This window comes from Balaenoptera physalus (genome assembly GCF_965194825.1).
Source record: "Balaenoptera physalus genome assembly, chromosome: 20".
In the NCBI taxonomy this organism is placed as follows: domain Eukaryota; kingdom Metazoa; phylum Chordata; class Mammalia; order Artiodactyla; family Balaenopteridae; genus Balaenoptera; species Balaenoptera physalus.
The window spans coordinates 18,332,455-18,347,028 of NC_138901.1; the positions used below are offsets into that span (position 1 = coordinate 18,332,455).

General features: G+C 49.3%; 1 protein-coding gene across 1 annotated transcript; it reads right to left on the bottom strand.

Annotated features, from left to right (window-relative positions):
• Positions 1 to 1,054: 1,054 nt before the first annotated feature.
• On the bottom strand, positions 1,055 to 11,931 carry EPOP (elongin BC and polycomb repressive complex 2 associated protein). The gene has a single exon (XM_082443356.1). The coding sequence runs from the start codon at positions 3,790 to 3,792 to the stop codon at positions 2,653 to 2,655; it is 1,140 nt and encodes a 379-aa protein (XP_082299482.1). The 5' UTR covers positions 3,793 to 11,931; the 3' UTR covers positions 1,055 to 2,652.
• Between the last annotated feature and the right edge of the window lie 2,643 nt (positions 11,932 to 14,574).

Below are 14,574 nucleotides of genomic sequence, written 5' to 3' on the forward strand. Positions count from 1 at the left end.
TTGGAGAAAGGGTCTTTGCAGATGTAATTTAATTAAGGTTGTCATGATGAGATCATCCTGGATTATCCAGGTGGGCCCTAAATCCAATGACAAATGTCCTTATAAGAGACAGAAGAGGGGAAGGCCACGTGAAGATGGAAGCAGAGATTGGAGTAAGGCAGCCACAACCAAAGAAACACCTGGAGCCACCAGAAGATGGAGGAGGCGAGGGATTCTCCCCTAGAGCCTCTGGGGGGAGCACAGCCCTGCAGTCACCTTGATTCCGGACTTCTAGCCTTTAGAATTGTGAGAGAATAAATTTCTATTGTTTCAAGCCACCAAGGTTTTGGCAATTGGTTGTGGCAGCCCTAGGAGACTAATACAGTACCCTATTCTGTAAAATGCCTAGAAAGATTCTAGGGATGCTGCCAGCCCTACGATTCTCCAAATTAAACCATTCAGCAAGGAGAGGAGTTCCAGGTCTGGCCAAAAGGTGTGTTTTTTAACTCACTGCCCGGCCCCCTTCCAGGTTGAGGATTAATACTTTGACTTGAAGGAGGAGGAAAGCCAAAGGAACGGCATCCCCTCCCACTCCTCAGAGAAGAAGGAAGAGTCCCAAAAGGGTATTTCATGACCCACCACTCCTCTCCTTCGCCCAGAGCTCACGCCACCCCGCCCAGGCTGGTCGAATGGGCCCAAACTGACCTGACTAAAAGCAAGGAGCTCTTTAAAAGCAGGAGTCGGCCTTTCTGAATTTCTCCTTGCAAACCTCGCCCCCTCTTCACAGCGCCTCTCTCCCCACCCCTCACATTTGCGTTCTTCCTTGACCTTCCCCATTCTTGGGGGGCAAGATAAGATGGATACCCCTGAAGCACAGGAATGGAAGGCACTCCCCCACCCTCCTCCCTCCTCCCCACAACACAGCTGGAGGGGGAGGGGAGGTCAGCAGGGTTCATAAAGGCCAGATGTTGAGGAGAAAGAGAGCAGTGCCTGACCCACACCCACCCACCCCACCCCCACCCCCACCCCCAGCAAAAGAAAAATTAAAAGAGACAGCTTCTAAAACAAACAAAACTTTTGTGGTCCAAAACAGTTTTTCTCGAGAATCTGCTCTATGCAAACATTAACAACTTTTTACAAAGCATTTTCACAGAAAAGGAGACAAGTCCTTCCCCAGTATCATATGTGGGAATTGTTCCTCCCTTGTCCCGTCTTGGGGGAAAAGGGGGCGATATTCACTAGTGTGGGCAGAAGGGTCACTGGGTCCCTCAGTTGTTGGGAAGATCGGCAACCCCCAGGTTCCCCTCACACCTAAACTTGGAATTTCCCTAAGAGCTAAACTCCCCAGACCTCACCTGGGTGGAGGAGAAAGCAATTCCACTCCCCTCTGACTCACTCCCCTCCCCCAGGAAAACAGAACTTCTGACCTCAAAACTAATCCCCTGGCCCTGCCCCTTTCGGATCCATCAGGTCCCTGACAACTCCCGAAATGCCTGAAGTTGGGTGGGGGGAGGATGCTAAAGGTCCCTCAGCCCAGTTCCCATCCAAACCCAAACTTTGCCCCTTCAAAACCCACTGGACCTTGTGGTTAGGCCAAGAGCCCTTTCATTTACCCCCTCCACAAAGAGCAGCTTGTCTTCTTTCTAGCCTTGAAGGGGTCTCAGTTTGGGTGTTCAAAGAATGGACCCAGGCCTGCCCTCTACCTCCACACCCTCCATCCTTAAACCCGTGGCGAGGACCTGGAAAGGCAACTTGTTTGGTCTGATTTTATTGATTTCTTCCACCTTCCATTACTTTCCCTGGGATGGTCTCTGGCCCCTTCCCCAGACAAAGTCTGCACTTTTGAAGGGGAGGAGGTCCCTCAGCCCTGTGCCTCCTAATATGAGGAGTAAACTGGCGGAGGGGGCTGACTTATGGGGGGGGCGTCCTCTTTTACCCATCAGCCCTTATAACCTGAAAGCAAACGGGGAATACTGAAGAGGCGTACCCCAAAACTGGACAAAGGGGAAAGGTTGGTGGCTGAGAATGAAGATCTCGGTAACTAGGGGTCACTTGACTTGGGGGTCCCTAGGAAAAGAACCGGAAGGGGGTGATCTCCCCCTTGCCTAAGCTGCTCCCTCCCCCAAGAAGGCTGCAGTGGTGCCCGGAGACTAGGGAAGGCCCGAGGGGAGTGAAGGGTTAAAGGCCTGGATGGTACGGGTGGGGGATGCCCCCGGGAGCTGCCAATCACCTCCCCACCCCCACCAGGGCCCCCCCACCCCAATCCCCAGGCTCGACCACAGAAACAACCGGTTTGTCCATCACCAAGGTCTCTCTCCCTCTTTTTTTTTCCTTGTCTTTGAGCTGTAGCCTCCTCGGCTCCCCCTGGGGTGAAGGCCCGGCCCCCAGAGATCCGAGATGGAAGAGGCGAGGGATTGGAATCTATGTCTTTAAGCCTTTTTCGATTAAGCCTTCTCCTGACTCCAGCCCTTGGTTCGTCTCCAAAGGATGAGGGGGAGGGGGTGTCACCCCAACCAGTTAGGTGCTTGAAGATCACTGTCATTTGAGGTCCCTCTGACCACAGCCCATAAAACCTGAAGAGGACAGGCAAAGGTGAGAAATGAGGCTCTGTCCTCGAGCCCGCAATTTGGCTGTGGCCCCCACTTTTCCCCTTTGGCAGAAGAGGTCTCACGCTCAGAGCTGCTCCAGGTTGATCCCCCAGAATTTGAGGCCGGGGGGCTCAGGGACAGCGGGACCCCCAATCTGCCACCTCCACAGCGGGTGGGCAGGCGGGGGCTTAGAGTCTCCCTGGAGACGAAGCGAGGATGCCGGCCCTAAGTCTCCGTCCTCCCCCACCACCAGGGCCGGCGGGCAGGGGAAGCAGTCGAGGAGGCTGAAGGTGCTCGTGGTGGGGAGCGTCGGTGCAGGACGGCGGGGCTGTGCGCTGCGTTGGGGGGGCGTCGGCCGCCGGCGTTTCTTGGCGGCTCCCCGGGAGGGCCCTTTGGCTGGGGGCCGCTCGGGCCCCCGGCGCAAACTCGGAGTGTCGAGGGCGAAGCCCTTCGCGTAACACCAAAGTTTCGAGCGGCGGATCAGACGATCGAAATGTTCCTGGCGGAGATCGCCGGGCGCCGCCGGAGCTTCGCTGGCCGTCGAGGGGCTGGCGGCCGTTGCCTCGGGGGCGGCCTTCTGGGTGTTTCCATCGACTGCGGCAGTCTGGCTCGGCGGGGGGGGCTCCGGCGCTGTCCCGGGCCCCGCGGGCTCAGAGGAGAGGCCCGCAGGTGGCGGCGGAGGCCGGGAACCCGGTTCCTGATGCGGGCTGGCGGCGGGGCCAGGCTGGGAGTCGAGACCCGGGGCTGGCCTAGGCGGAGCCGAGACGGAGCTGGTCGGAGATTCCCGAGGGCGCCGGGGCGCCGGGCAGCGGCCGGGAGGTACGCCGGAGCGAGCGCCGAAGTGCGGGAAACTGCCTCCGCCCTCTTCCTCCTCGCCGCGGCCCCGGCACACAGCGGCGTCGGCATCCTGGCTGGCCGGGGAGTTGGGATCGCTGTACCGCCCGGCCTGTCCCGCGAGGTGCTTCAGGCCATCCGGGGCCCAGCCGCCGGTGCACAGGGGGGCATGAGGGCCCAGCAGCACCGGGGCCCGCGGCGCCAGCTCCCCAGGCCCCAGGCCCAGAGAGGACGCCCGGGGTTTGGCAAGGGCGCAGAAGGCAAGGGCACGCAGGCACAGCGGAGAGAACTCCTGGGTCCCCCGACGCGTCTTCCGGGGTGTGGGGGAGCAGGGCGACCCTCGCGGGGACGCCGGCACTGCGAGGCGGGGAGCGGGGCACAGAGTCTCCATGGAACCACCCGGGGGGGTGCCCACTGCGGGGGCCCTGGTCCCAGCGGCGGGATGCCCTGGCTGCCCGAAGAGCCCACGGGCGAGGGGAACATCGCCCCCCCCTCGACGGGGAGATCTCTGCTCACGGGCGCCCCCGGCCCGCACCCCTGGGCCGCGGAGCTCCGGCTCCCTCTTCGATCTCGTCACGCGGCCCTCCTGGCGGCCGGACTCCTGGGTCCCTGCGAGTCCCGGCGCGGTCGGCCGCCCTTCCTGCCGCCGCGATCCCTGTGCAGCCCAGGCGGGAGCCCCTCTTGAGTTGCCCAGAGCGCAGAGGCTGGGGAAACAAAGCGGCCGGCGGCCGCGGGAGGCGGGAAGGACCCCGGGCCCGGCACCCGGTGCCCGGGCCCAGGCGGCAGGGAGGGCGCCTTCCGCCCGCTCGGCTTCTTTCTTCCCCGCTGGCTCCCGGAGACCGCGTTATAGAGAACTGCCCCCTCGCTGCCCCAATACCAGCGCCGGGGCCGCGAGCCCGCCGCTGATTGGGCGGCACTGCCAGTGACGTTAGCCCGGACCCCACCCCTCCAGCGGCACCGCCCCCGTCCCCATTCCGCACACAGACACACACACGTGGACCCGGCGCGGCGGCGGCTGGGAGGGAGGAAAGGAGGGTGCGTGCGCGGGTGGGATCGCGACTGGCGAAACGCGCCACTGCACGTGGCGCGGTGGCGTCCTGGTGTTCAGTCGCCGCAAAGCACTTCATTTTTTCCTTAGCAGTCATGGTTTTCGCATCCGTAAAATGGGAATGTTCATATCTACCCTCTTGGGACAACGTGAATCAACATAGGTGAATCGCAAAGGCGAAGATGAAAGAAAAGACGAAAAGAGGTTGTTTAGAAACTTTGCACAGCAGGGACTCCCGCGAGCAGAGAATGTTCCCAACCTCTCTGTTTCTGTCGCCTAGAACAGTGCCTGGCACACAGTGGGCTCAAAAAATGTTGAATGAATAGTTAGGAATTCAGTGAGTGTGTGCAAGATGATAAAAGGAAGAAATAAATTCGGAGAGGAGGAGTATTATTACACCCACGAAAGACGATAAATAGACTTTCTCAGTACCTGTTTCCATTTCTGACTTAGCTTCTAAATGGCCCCTTGAACAAATTCTGAGGGGCTGGCTCTGCAGCCCCCCTCAAATCCCAAGACTCTGCCCTGTGAGGCCTGAACTGCCAAAATGGGTTGAGGAGACCAAAGGAGGGGACACACACACCCTCACTCTTATCTCCCCCAGGCAGAGTAAAGCAAAGAAAAAGTGAATTCCAATAAAAATCCTGATAATGGAGGACCGCGTCCCCGCAGCACGTTCTATCCTCTTACCCTTATTTAGTTTCTGTAGATCCTGCTATTATATGAAAATCTGTGAATGTTCTTTGTTGTCTGTTCTTCTTTGTCGTTGTTGTTGTGTGTCTCTCCCATTAGTCTGGAAATGAGCTGATGAGAACTTTGTTTTAATCACTTCTGCATCCTCAGTGCCTAGAACAGTGCCCAGACTTAATAAGTGCTCAATATATATTTGTAAGTGAATGAATGAATCCCTGAAATATTTCTCTCAATAAAAATCAGGTTATTGGAATATAGCGACTTCCCATCCCCAGAAATATACAGAGAGATTGATATGATGACATGGAGTAAGGGTGTGTTCGTATGTGGGGGGGGGGGGCGGTGGTGTGGTCACAGAGAGAAATATCTTACTCTGAGGCAGGGATAAGAGAGGGTTTCTGTAAGGGGACAAATAATGCAGCTTGCATCCTGGTCCTCCTGGTGATGACAACAGAAGTATTGTTTCCCTACACGTCATCACATAACATTTGGGAGGAAAGGGATCAGGAAGCTTTGTCGTCCCTACATCCCTTTTGCAGAGGCCAGAGGTAAAGACCCCAAGGTGGGGCTAGGGTTTGACGAACAAGGGGGTGTTGTGTTCTACTGCTCAAAACACTCACCCCCTAGCATCTTCTGCAGAAGAAGTCTTCAGGGAAGTTGTCATGAAGGGGGATCCTGGGGTCCTGCCAGGTCTAGACTCCAGGGTTCCTGAGTGCCAAGAGCCCTGCTCCCCCGCCACTCACACACACACAGACGGGAGGAAAGTTCTGGAAGGATGATGATCTTCACAGCTGTCTCTCCTGGTGGATAGTGCTGAAAACTTTTACCCTGAGACAGTAGTACCAGATTTCTTTTGCTTATGGGGCTGGGGGCATGTTTTTCAGTCCGACCCTACTCCAAACTCTTTGCAACTAAGATACCTGGGGAGTGGGCTTGGGCCCCACATGCGGGAAGCTAGACTGGAAAACTCTTTTCATCCTCTAGAGTCTCACTCATATTTGTATCCTCGTACCTAGCACAGTGTTGACACAAGGAGAGAACACTCAAAAAAAATTTTGGCATGAATAAATGAATGAATCTTATATATCAATGCAGAAAGGGGCTCCTCTTTCTCCCACCCCAAAAGCCACCAGTCCCACAAATCTGAGTTTAGGGACTTTATTGGATCTATTACTACTGAGAGTCCTTCCCTGGAGGAGGAATTCTCTCCACCTCCACTTTCCCTTTTTTCCCCTTCCTTGAATCAGGCACCCCAGAATACAGCCCAGGTGTGAAAACTCTTTGTGGGCACAGAAGCACTATACAAACAGTAGGGGTTAGTGTGAGTAACTCTCCAGCTGAAAGGGCCTAGAGTCATTGGACCTCCACTGTCAGAGGGCTTGGACCAGGGGTGTCTGCTGTGCGACCCTGGGCAGATCACTTGGACGCTCTGAGTCTCAGCACCCCTATCAGTGAAAAGGCAGAACAGTGGCTTCCTCACAACGTTATCAGAAGGGTGGAAACGATGTGAGCGGGCTGACCCAGCTGTTGCAATTCCTGTTGCCTACAGTAGAGGACACTCGAGGACACTCGACCCCATCCTCAGCCTGTGGGATGAGGAGGCAGCACCCTTCACAGAAACCTCTCCTCTTCCCCAGAGGAGAAAAATAGGGACGAGGCTGGATGCCGGGTCCCATCTGACTCCTCCGGGATAAGGGATAGGAAAGGCCCCTCAAGACCTGGAAGCCAGGCTTCCCTTTCTGTGGCCCATCTGAGTCTCACCCAAAGGCCTGTGTTCAAGGATTTGGGAACAGGGGACCAGCCCACTTTCCCCAGAAGAAGGCACAGCAGGGAACTGGCCCTAGACGTCCAGCCCAATAATAATTTCTATAGTACTGACAGCATTCCAGTCTCTGTTCTAAGAACTTTATGTTATTTAATCCCCATAATAATTCTGAGGTACTTTTTTTTTCATTGAAGTATTGTTGATTTACAATGTTGTGTTAGTTTCTGGTGTACAGCAAAGTGATTCAGTTATACATATATATACATATTCTTTTTCATAGTCTTTTTCATTATGGTTTATTACAGGATATTGAATATAGTTCCCTGTGTTATACGGTAGGACCTTGTTGTTTATCTATTTTATATATAGTGGTTTGTATCTGCTAATACCATACTCCTAATTTATCCCTCTCCTACCTCCTTTCCCCTTTGGTAACCTTAAGTCTGTTTTCTTTTTTTAATTTAATTTAATTTTTTTAAGTTTGTGCTTTTTTTAAAAAAAAATTTATTTATTTATTTTAAGGCTGTGTTGGGTCTTCGTTTCTGTGCAAGGGCTTTCTCTAGTTGCGGCAAGTGGGGTCCACTCTTCATCGCGGTGCGCGGGCCTCTCACCATCGCGGCCTCTCTTGTTGCGGAGCACAGGCTCCAGATGCGCAGGCTCAGTAATTGTGGCTCATGGGCTTAGTTGCTCCGCGGCATGTGGGATCTTCCCAGACCAGGGCTCGAACCTGTGTCCCCTGCATTGGCAGGCAGATTCTCAACCACTGCGCCACCAGGGAAGCCCCTAATTTAATTTTTATACAGAAGGTTCTTATTGGTTATCTATTTTATACATATTAGTGTATATATGTCAATCTCAATCTCCCAATTCATCCCACCACCACCACCCCCGCCCCGCTTTCCCCGCTTGGTGTCTATACGTTTGTTCTCTCCATCTGTGTCTCTATTTCTGCCTTGCAAACCGGTTCATCTGTACCGTTTTTCTGAATTCCCCATATATGCGTTAATATACGATATTTGTTTTTCTCTTTCTGACTTAATTCACTGTGTATGACAGTCTCTAGGTCCATCCACGTCTCTATGTAATGACCCAACTTCGTTCCTTTTTACCATAAGTCTGTTTTCTATGTCTATGAATCTGTTTCTGTTTCGTAAATAAGTTCATTTGTGTCATATTTTAGATTCCACATGTAAGTGATATCATATGGTATTTGTCTTTCTCTTTCTGACTTACTTCACTTAGTATGATGATTTCTAGGTCCATCCATGTTGCTGCAAATGGCATTATTTCATTCTTTTTTATGGCTGAGTAGTATTCCATTGTGTATATATACCACATCTTCTTTACCCATTCATCTGTCAATGGACATTTAAGCTGCTTCCATGTCCTGGCTATCGTAAACAGTGCTGCTGTGAACATTGGGGTCCATGTATCTTTGCGAATTATAGTTTTCTCTGGATATATGCCCAGGAGTGGGATTGCTGGATCATATGGCAACTCTATTTTTAGTTTTTTAAGGAACCTCCATACTGTTTTCCATAGTGGCTGCACCAATTTACATTCCCACCAACAGCGTAGGAGGGTTCCCTTTTCTCCACACTCGCTGCAGCTTTTGTTATTTGTAGACTTTTTAATGATGGCCATTCTGACCAGTGTGAGGTAGTACCTATGAGGTAGATGCTTTTAATTTTTAAAAATTTACATATTATCCAGAACCCATTTTAAGTGTCTCAGTGATTTTTAGTAAATTTACAGACTTATACAACCATCACCACAATTCAATCTTAGAACATTTCCTAAGGACCCCTCATGCCCACTTGCAGTAAATCCCTGTTCCCACCCCAGGTGACTAAACTACCTTCTGTCTCTATAGATCTGCCTCTTCTAGACATTTCATAGAAATGGAAAGGCCATATGCGGTCTTTTGCATCTGACTTCTTTTACAAAAAGATAATGTTTTGAGGTTTATCAGTGTTGTAGCATATATTAGTAGTCCATTCCTTTTTATTGCAAGTATCCTGTAGTATGGATATACCCCATTTGGTTTATTCAATCACATTTGGCTTTTTTCCACTTTTTGATTATTATAAATAATAATGTTATGAACTTTGGCATACAAGTCTTTGTGTTGACATGTTTTCATTTCTCTTGAATAGATAGCAAAGAGTGGGATTGCAAGGTCATAGGGTAAATTTATGTTTAACTTTTAAAGAAACTGCCAAACTGTCTATTAATATCCATGCCACAAATGAGGAAAGTGAGGGACAGAGATTTTAAGTGACATGCCCAAGTTCACGCTGCCAGCAAGTGTCAGGGGCAGCTGGGTCCCAAGTCCATGCTCATAACCATGGGTCTACCCCGAGACGATGCATCTAAGAGGGAAGCCATTTCTCGCCCGCCACACCACAGTCACCACCATTTTTATCCATCTTGCTTCCAGAATTCCCTAAGTCAGCCTGTGTCAACCAAGAAGTTTGTATCATCCCTTAGCCAACATCCACACTTTGCTCTGGAAATTTGCTGAGGTTAACAGCTTAAGTTCTGAACTCAAATGGGTCTCTTCATATTCCAGACTCCTCATTTTACCAGCGGTGTGACTGGGGGCAAGTTACTTAACCTCTGCTTTAGCTTCCTCATCGATAAAATAGAAATGGCATCTTCCTTCATGCAGTTTTTAAAAATGGTTTATTATGGAAACTTTCAAACCTATACAGAAGTAAACAGAGAAGTGTAATGAACCTTCATGTAGCCAACACTCAACTTCAAAACTTGTTAACTCATGGCCAATCTCATTTCATCCTTCTCCTCATCCATTTCCTTCCCTACTCCCATTTTTAAAAAACCAACTTTACTGAGGTACAATTTACATACAATAAAATGCAGATTTTAAGTGTACAGTTTTCACAAATGAATATACCCATACTAACCACAATTAAGATAGAGAACATACCCTATATTATCTTGAAGCAAATCCCAGGTATCATATCATTTCATTCCAAACTATTTCAATACATATTGTTACAGGATAAGGACTCTTGAAAATAAACGTAACCCCAATGTTATTATCAAACCTAAACAGAATTGTCATCCTTTAACTTCATCAAATAGCCAGTCAGTGTTCAAATTTCTAATTATCTTAAAATATTTTTTTTCTCTACAATTTATTTAGCTTATTTGAATTAGGATCCAAGGAAGGGTTTCAAGTGATTGATATGTTTCTTAACTCTCTTTTAATCTGTAAATTCCTCCTTTTTCTCTTTTTATTTTCTCTTTGCAACTTATTCATTCATTGAAGATACCCAACTGTCGTCTAGATTTCCCACAGTCTAGAATTTACTGGTTGCAATCCCACAGTGTTATGTAATCAAGCAACGTAAAAATTACTTCTCTGTAATTCAAATTTAACTGAACAACCTATGTTTCATCTGGCAGCCTTATCTATGTGCCTATGTCACGTTGGAGGCATAGTGGTGAGCAAGACAGACAAACCCCACCCCACCTTGAGAGTGTACGTTCTATTAAACTAGGGGAAGCCAGGTAATATATCAGCAGACAACATTCCTTCTGGGGATATTGTGAGGATTAAAAGAGAAACCCGTATGTTTAGCACATGGTCCATAGAAGTCCTTGATAAATGCAAGTGCTCTTGGCAGTAGCTTAGCCTTGTCCCCTTTTCCTGTTTCTTCCCTTTTCCATCCCTGCTCCACACACCCCACCCCCGCCCAGGGATTACTCTGGGTTTGCCCTCCTCCTGCTATACTTCCTCTGCAGGTCTGTAGTTAGTTCATTTATCTATTCACCCAACATTCCCTAAGCACCTCCCTTGCGGCAAGCCCCAGACCAGACCCTGGAGACTCAGAGGCAAAGGGGACACGGTCTGGTGGGAGAGATGGACATTCTAGGCTAATCCGAGAAGTAACAATAGAAGGATGACCATGGTCCCTGGAACGGTAGAGGCGGGATGACGGTAGAAGAGGGAAGTCTTTTCACAGAAGGTAATCTTCCACTTAGGCTCTAAAGGATGGGCAGACGTACTCAAAGGAGACATGGGAGAAGAATTCCAGCTGAGGAAACAGTATGGGCAAGGAACAGAGACAAGAAAGCGCCTGCCCTTGTGCTGCCAGATACCAGCCGTCACCATCTTTCCCTCCTGCGAAGTAGAGGGGGCCCTGGCATTGGTCCCATGCCATCTGCCCTCTAAGAGTCATCCCTCATTATTTATCTTACCAACTCCATCCGCGTGCCTCTCCCATTAAAAAGCCACATCTTCCCTTGACCCCACAGGCTCTAGCCCCATCCCTGTCTCCTCCCCCTCACAGCCAAACTTCCCCCAAGAGCTGTCTACACACTGTCTTCCTTTTCGCACTTCCCACTTCCTCCTCAACCCACTTCCATCTGCTTCCACCTCCACCTGCCACTGAAATAGCTCCTGCTGTGTTTCCAGTGGCCTCCATCTCATCAGAACTGGCAGGCTCTCGTCAGCCCTCCTGTCTTGACCTCTCAGCGGTATCCCACACGACTGGCCACTTCCCCTTTCTAGGAACTTTCCAGTCCCTCGCATTCTGGGCACTGCACTCTCCTGGTGTCCTCCTGCCTCACCAGCTGCTGCCTCTTGGTCTGCAGCCCAGGCTCATTCTTCCCTCCTCCGCCCAAACAAACATCAGGGCTCCTTAAGGCTCATCCAGAACTTCCCTCTTCTCTCTCTGGACACTATTCTGTGTCCACTGCGCAGGTACCATCTGGCCTCTTGGCCTCCACCTCAGGCATTTCAAAAGCCCCACAAACGCAACCTGTCTCAAACCATCAGCGACCTGCCTCCTCTGCGACATGTTCCAGGTTCAGGGAAAACTGTTCCAATGCATGGCTCCTCCATCCACCCCCTTCCACAGCCAGAAACCCAGGCGTCATCCTGGCACCTCCTAGCCAATGCCTCAGTCGGTCACGTGGTCATTACATCCCAGGTCTTCTTCTCCCCACCTCCATTCCGGCCAACCCGGCCATGCCCTCTAGCTAAGCCGCAAACTGGATTGTGTTACCCCCTGCTCAAAACCTTTTGGTGGCTTCCAATTGCCTTCAGGATGAAGAATGAAACCATTAACTTGGCTCACAGGTAGGTTACAGCAGTAGCCAGACAACCGTCCCACAGGTTCTCCTGGGGCGGGGGGACAGGTTCCCTCACCTTCCACCTCCCCTGTGCTGTCCTCTCTCCCTTCAGCCGCTCAGGCCCCCCGTTAGCACCCAAGCATCCAGCTCCCTCCTCTCCCTCCCTTAGAACATACTGTTCCCTCTGACCGTACCCTTTTCCCCCCATCTCCCTTCTCCTGTGCCTGGCCCACGCCTGCTTCTATTCGGAGCGCCACTGATTCATTCCTTCCTGGGAGAAAGCCGTTCCCCACCCCTCCAGACTGTGACCAGGTCAGCTTCCACCATCATCCCCCATCAAGACCTGTGTATCTTTCCTTCAAAGCACTCTCATCCGCTTGTCACTGCCCATTTGTTAGTGCAGTTAACTGATTATTCACCTTTCCCCTTGAAACGTACCACACTCTGTGTTTCAAGGGCCACATTAGATTTTGCCTTAGCTCGGTGACTAGCACATAACTGGCACTCAAATACATTTTTTAAAATCTTTTTTATTATGCATATTTCAACCTAAAGAGGAGTAGGGAATAGTATAAAATGAACGCCCATATACCCATTACCTGGATAAGTAATTATGTTAGTAATTATTTTAAAGATTTTTTAGTTGAAGTATAGTTAATTTACAATGTTGTGTTCGTTTCAAGTGTACAGCAAAGAGATTCAGATATATATATGCACATATATTCCTTTTTCAGATTCTTTTCCATTACTGGTTATTACAAGATACTGAGTATAGTTCCCTGTATTATACAGTGGGTCCTTGTGGTTTACCTATTTTATATATGGTACTGTATATATGTTAACCCCAAACTCCTAATTTATCTCTCACTCCTCCTCCCACTATCTCCTTTTGTAACAATAAGTTTGTTTTCTATGTCTGTGAATCTATTTCTGTTTTGTAAATAAGTTCATTTCTATCATTTTTTTAGATTCCACATATAAGTGATATCATATGGTATTTGTCTTTCTCTGTCTGACTTACTTCACTTAGTATGATAATCTCTAGGTCCGTCCATGCTGCTGCAAGTGGCATCATTTCATTCTTTTTTATGACTGAGTAATATTCCATTGTGTGTGTGTGTGTGTGTGTATATACACACACACACACACACACATTTTCTTTATCCATTCATCTGTCGATGGGCACTGAGGTTGTTTCCATGTCTTGGCTACTGTAAATAGGGCTGCTGTGAACATCGGGGTGCATGTATCTTTTCGAATTTGTTTTTTCCAGATATATGCCCAGAAGTAGGATTGCAGAATCATATGGTAACTCCATTTTTAGTTTTTTAGGGAAACTCCATAGTGTTCTCCATAGTGGCTGCTGTAATTATTAACATTTTAGTATATTTATCATTTTTGCTGAAATATTTTAAAGTGGTTTCAAGTTTGCATGACAGTTTAACCCAGGAAGTTTTCTTAGTACAATATTATAATCACCCCTTACAAAATTATAATAATTCCATATATCATCTAATACCCAGCCCATATTCATTTTTCCTTAATTGTCCCCTCAAAATGCTTTTCGGTTTGTTCCAACCAGGATCTAAATAAGGTCCGCACGTTGCATTTGGTTATGTCTCTTCTGTCTCATTTAAATCTAGAATAATCTTTTTTCCCCTTATGCCACTGAGTTGTTGAATTGCTAAAGCATTTTAGGTAAATTATAGACATCATGTCCCACCTTCTAGATTTCTCTGATTGCTTCCTCATGGTGCTGTTTACCCTGTATTTCCTGTAAACTGGAAATTAGATGTACAGGCTTGTAGTCAACTTGTTTCAGGTTGACTACACTGGCAAAAACACTTCCTGGGCCATGATGCTTCCTCCCTCGGCCACTACGTCAGGGTGTCCCCAGTGCCCGAGCTCCCCAGTGCCCGAGCTCCGCTCTTGCTGATGGAATGCTGCTGATTGGTAGATCCCACTGGGGACAGCTGATCCCTTTATGGAGAAGTTGCATTTTCTTCCTTTAGAGCCAGCAAGTAATCTACAGGACAATACTTTGGAATGACTGCATTTTTAATCAATGAAGTAGGTCAGTGTGGCTGAACAGTGGTGAGGAGAGGAACCAGAATTCAAAGGGCCAAAGGCCTTTGATAAGAAATTTGGACTCTATCCTGTAGGACAGGGAATTATGGACCACTTTCAAGAAAAGGAAATCACATGATCAGACTTGGCAACAGGGAGGGGTGAGGAGGCATAAAGGGAATAGGGAACTAGCGTTTCCTGAATGCTCAGCTTGAACTGACACTATGCTAGGTGCTTGGCATACTTGACACAAGTGAAACCTTCCCTGTTTTTAAAAGAAAAAGGCTATTTTACAGATGAGGAAAATGGAGGCTCTGACTCATTCAGTCACTCACCCAAGCTCGCAGCAAAGAACTAGTAAAGACCTAAAGGAAGGCAGTGACCATGAGCGTGGACAGGGGTTGAAGGAGAATCATCGGTACTTATAACTAACTGGGTGTGGGGAGGAGAGGAACTGGGAGCCCTGGCTGAAGCTGAGACTTCCTGCAGGTTGTGGG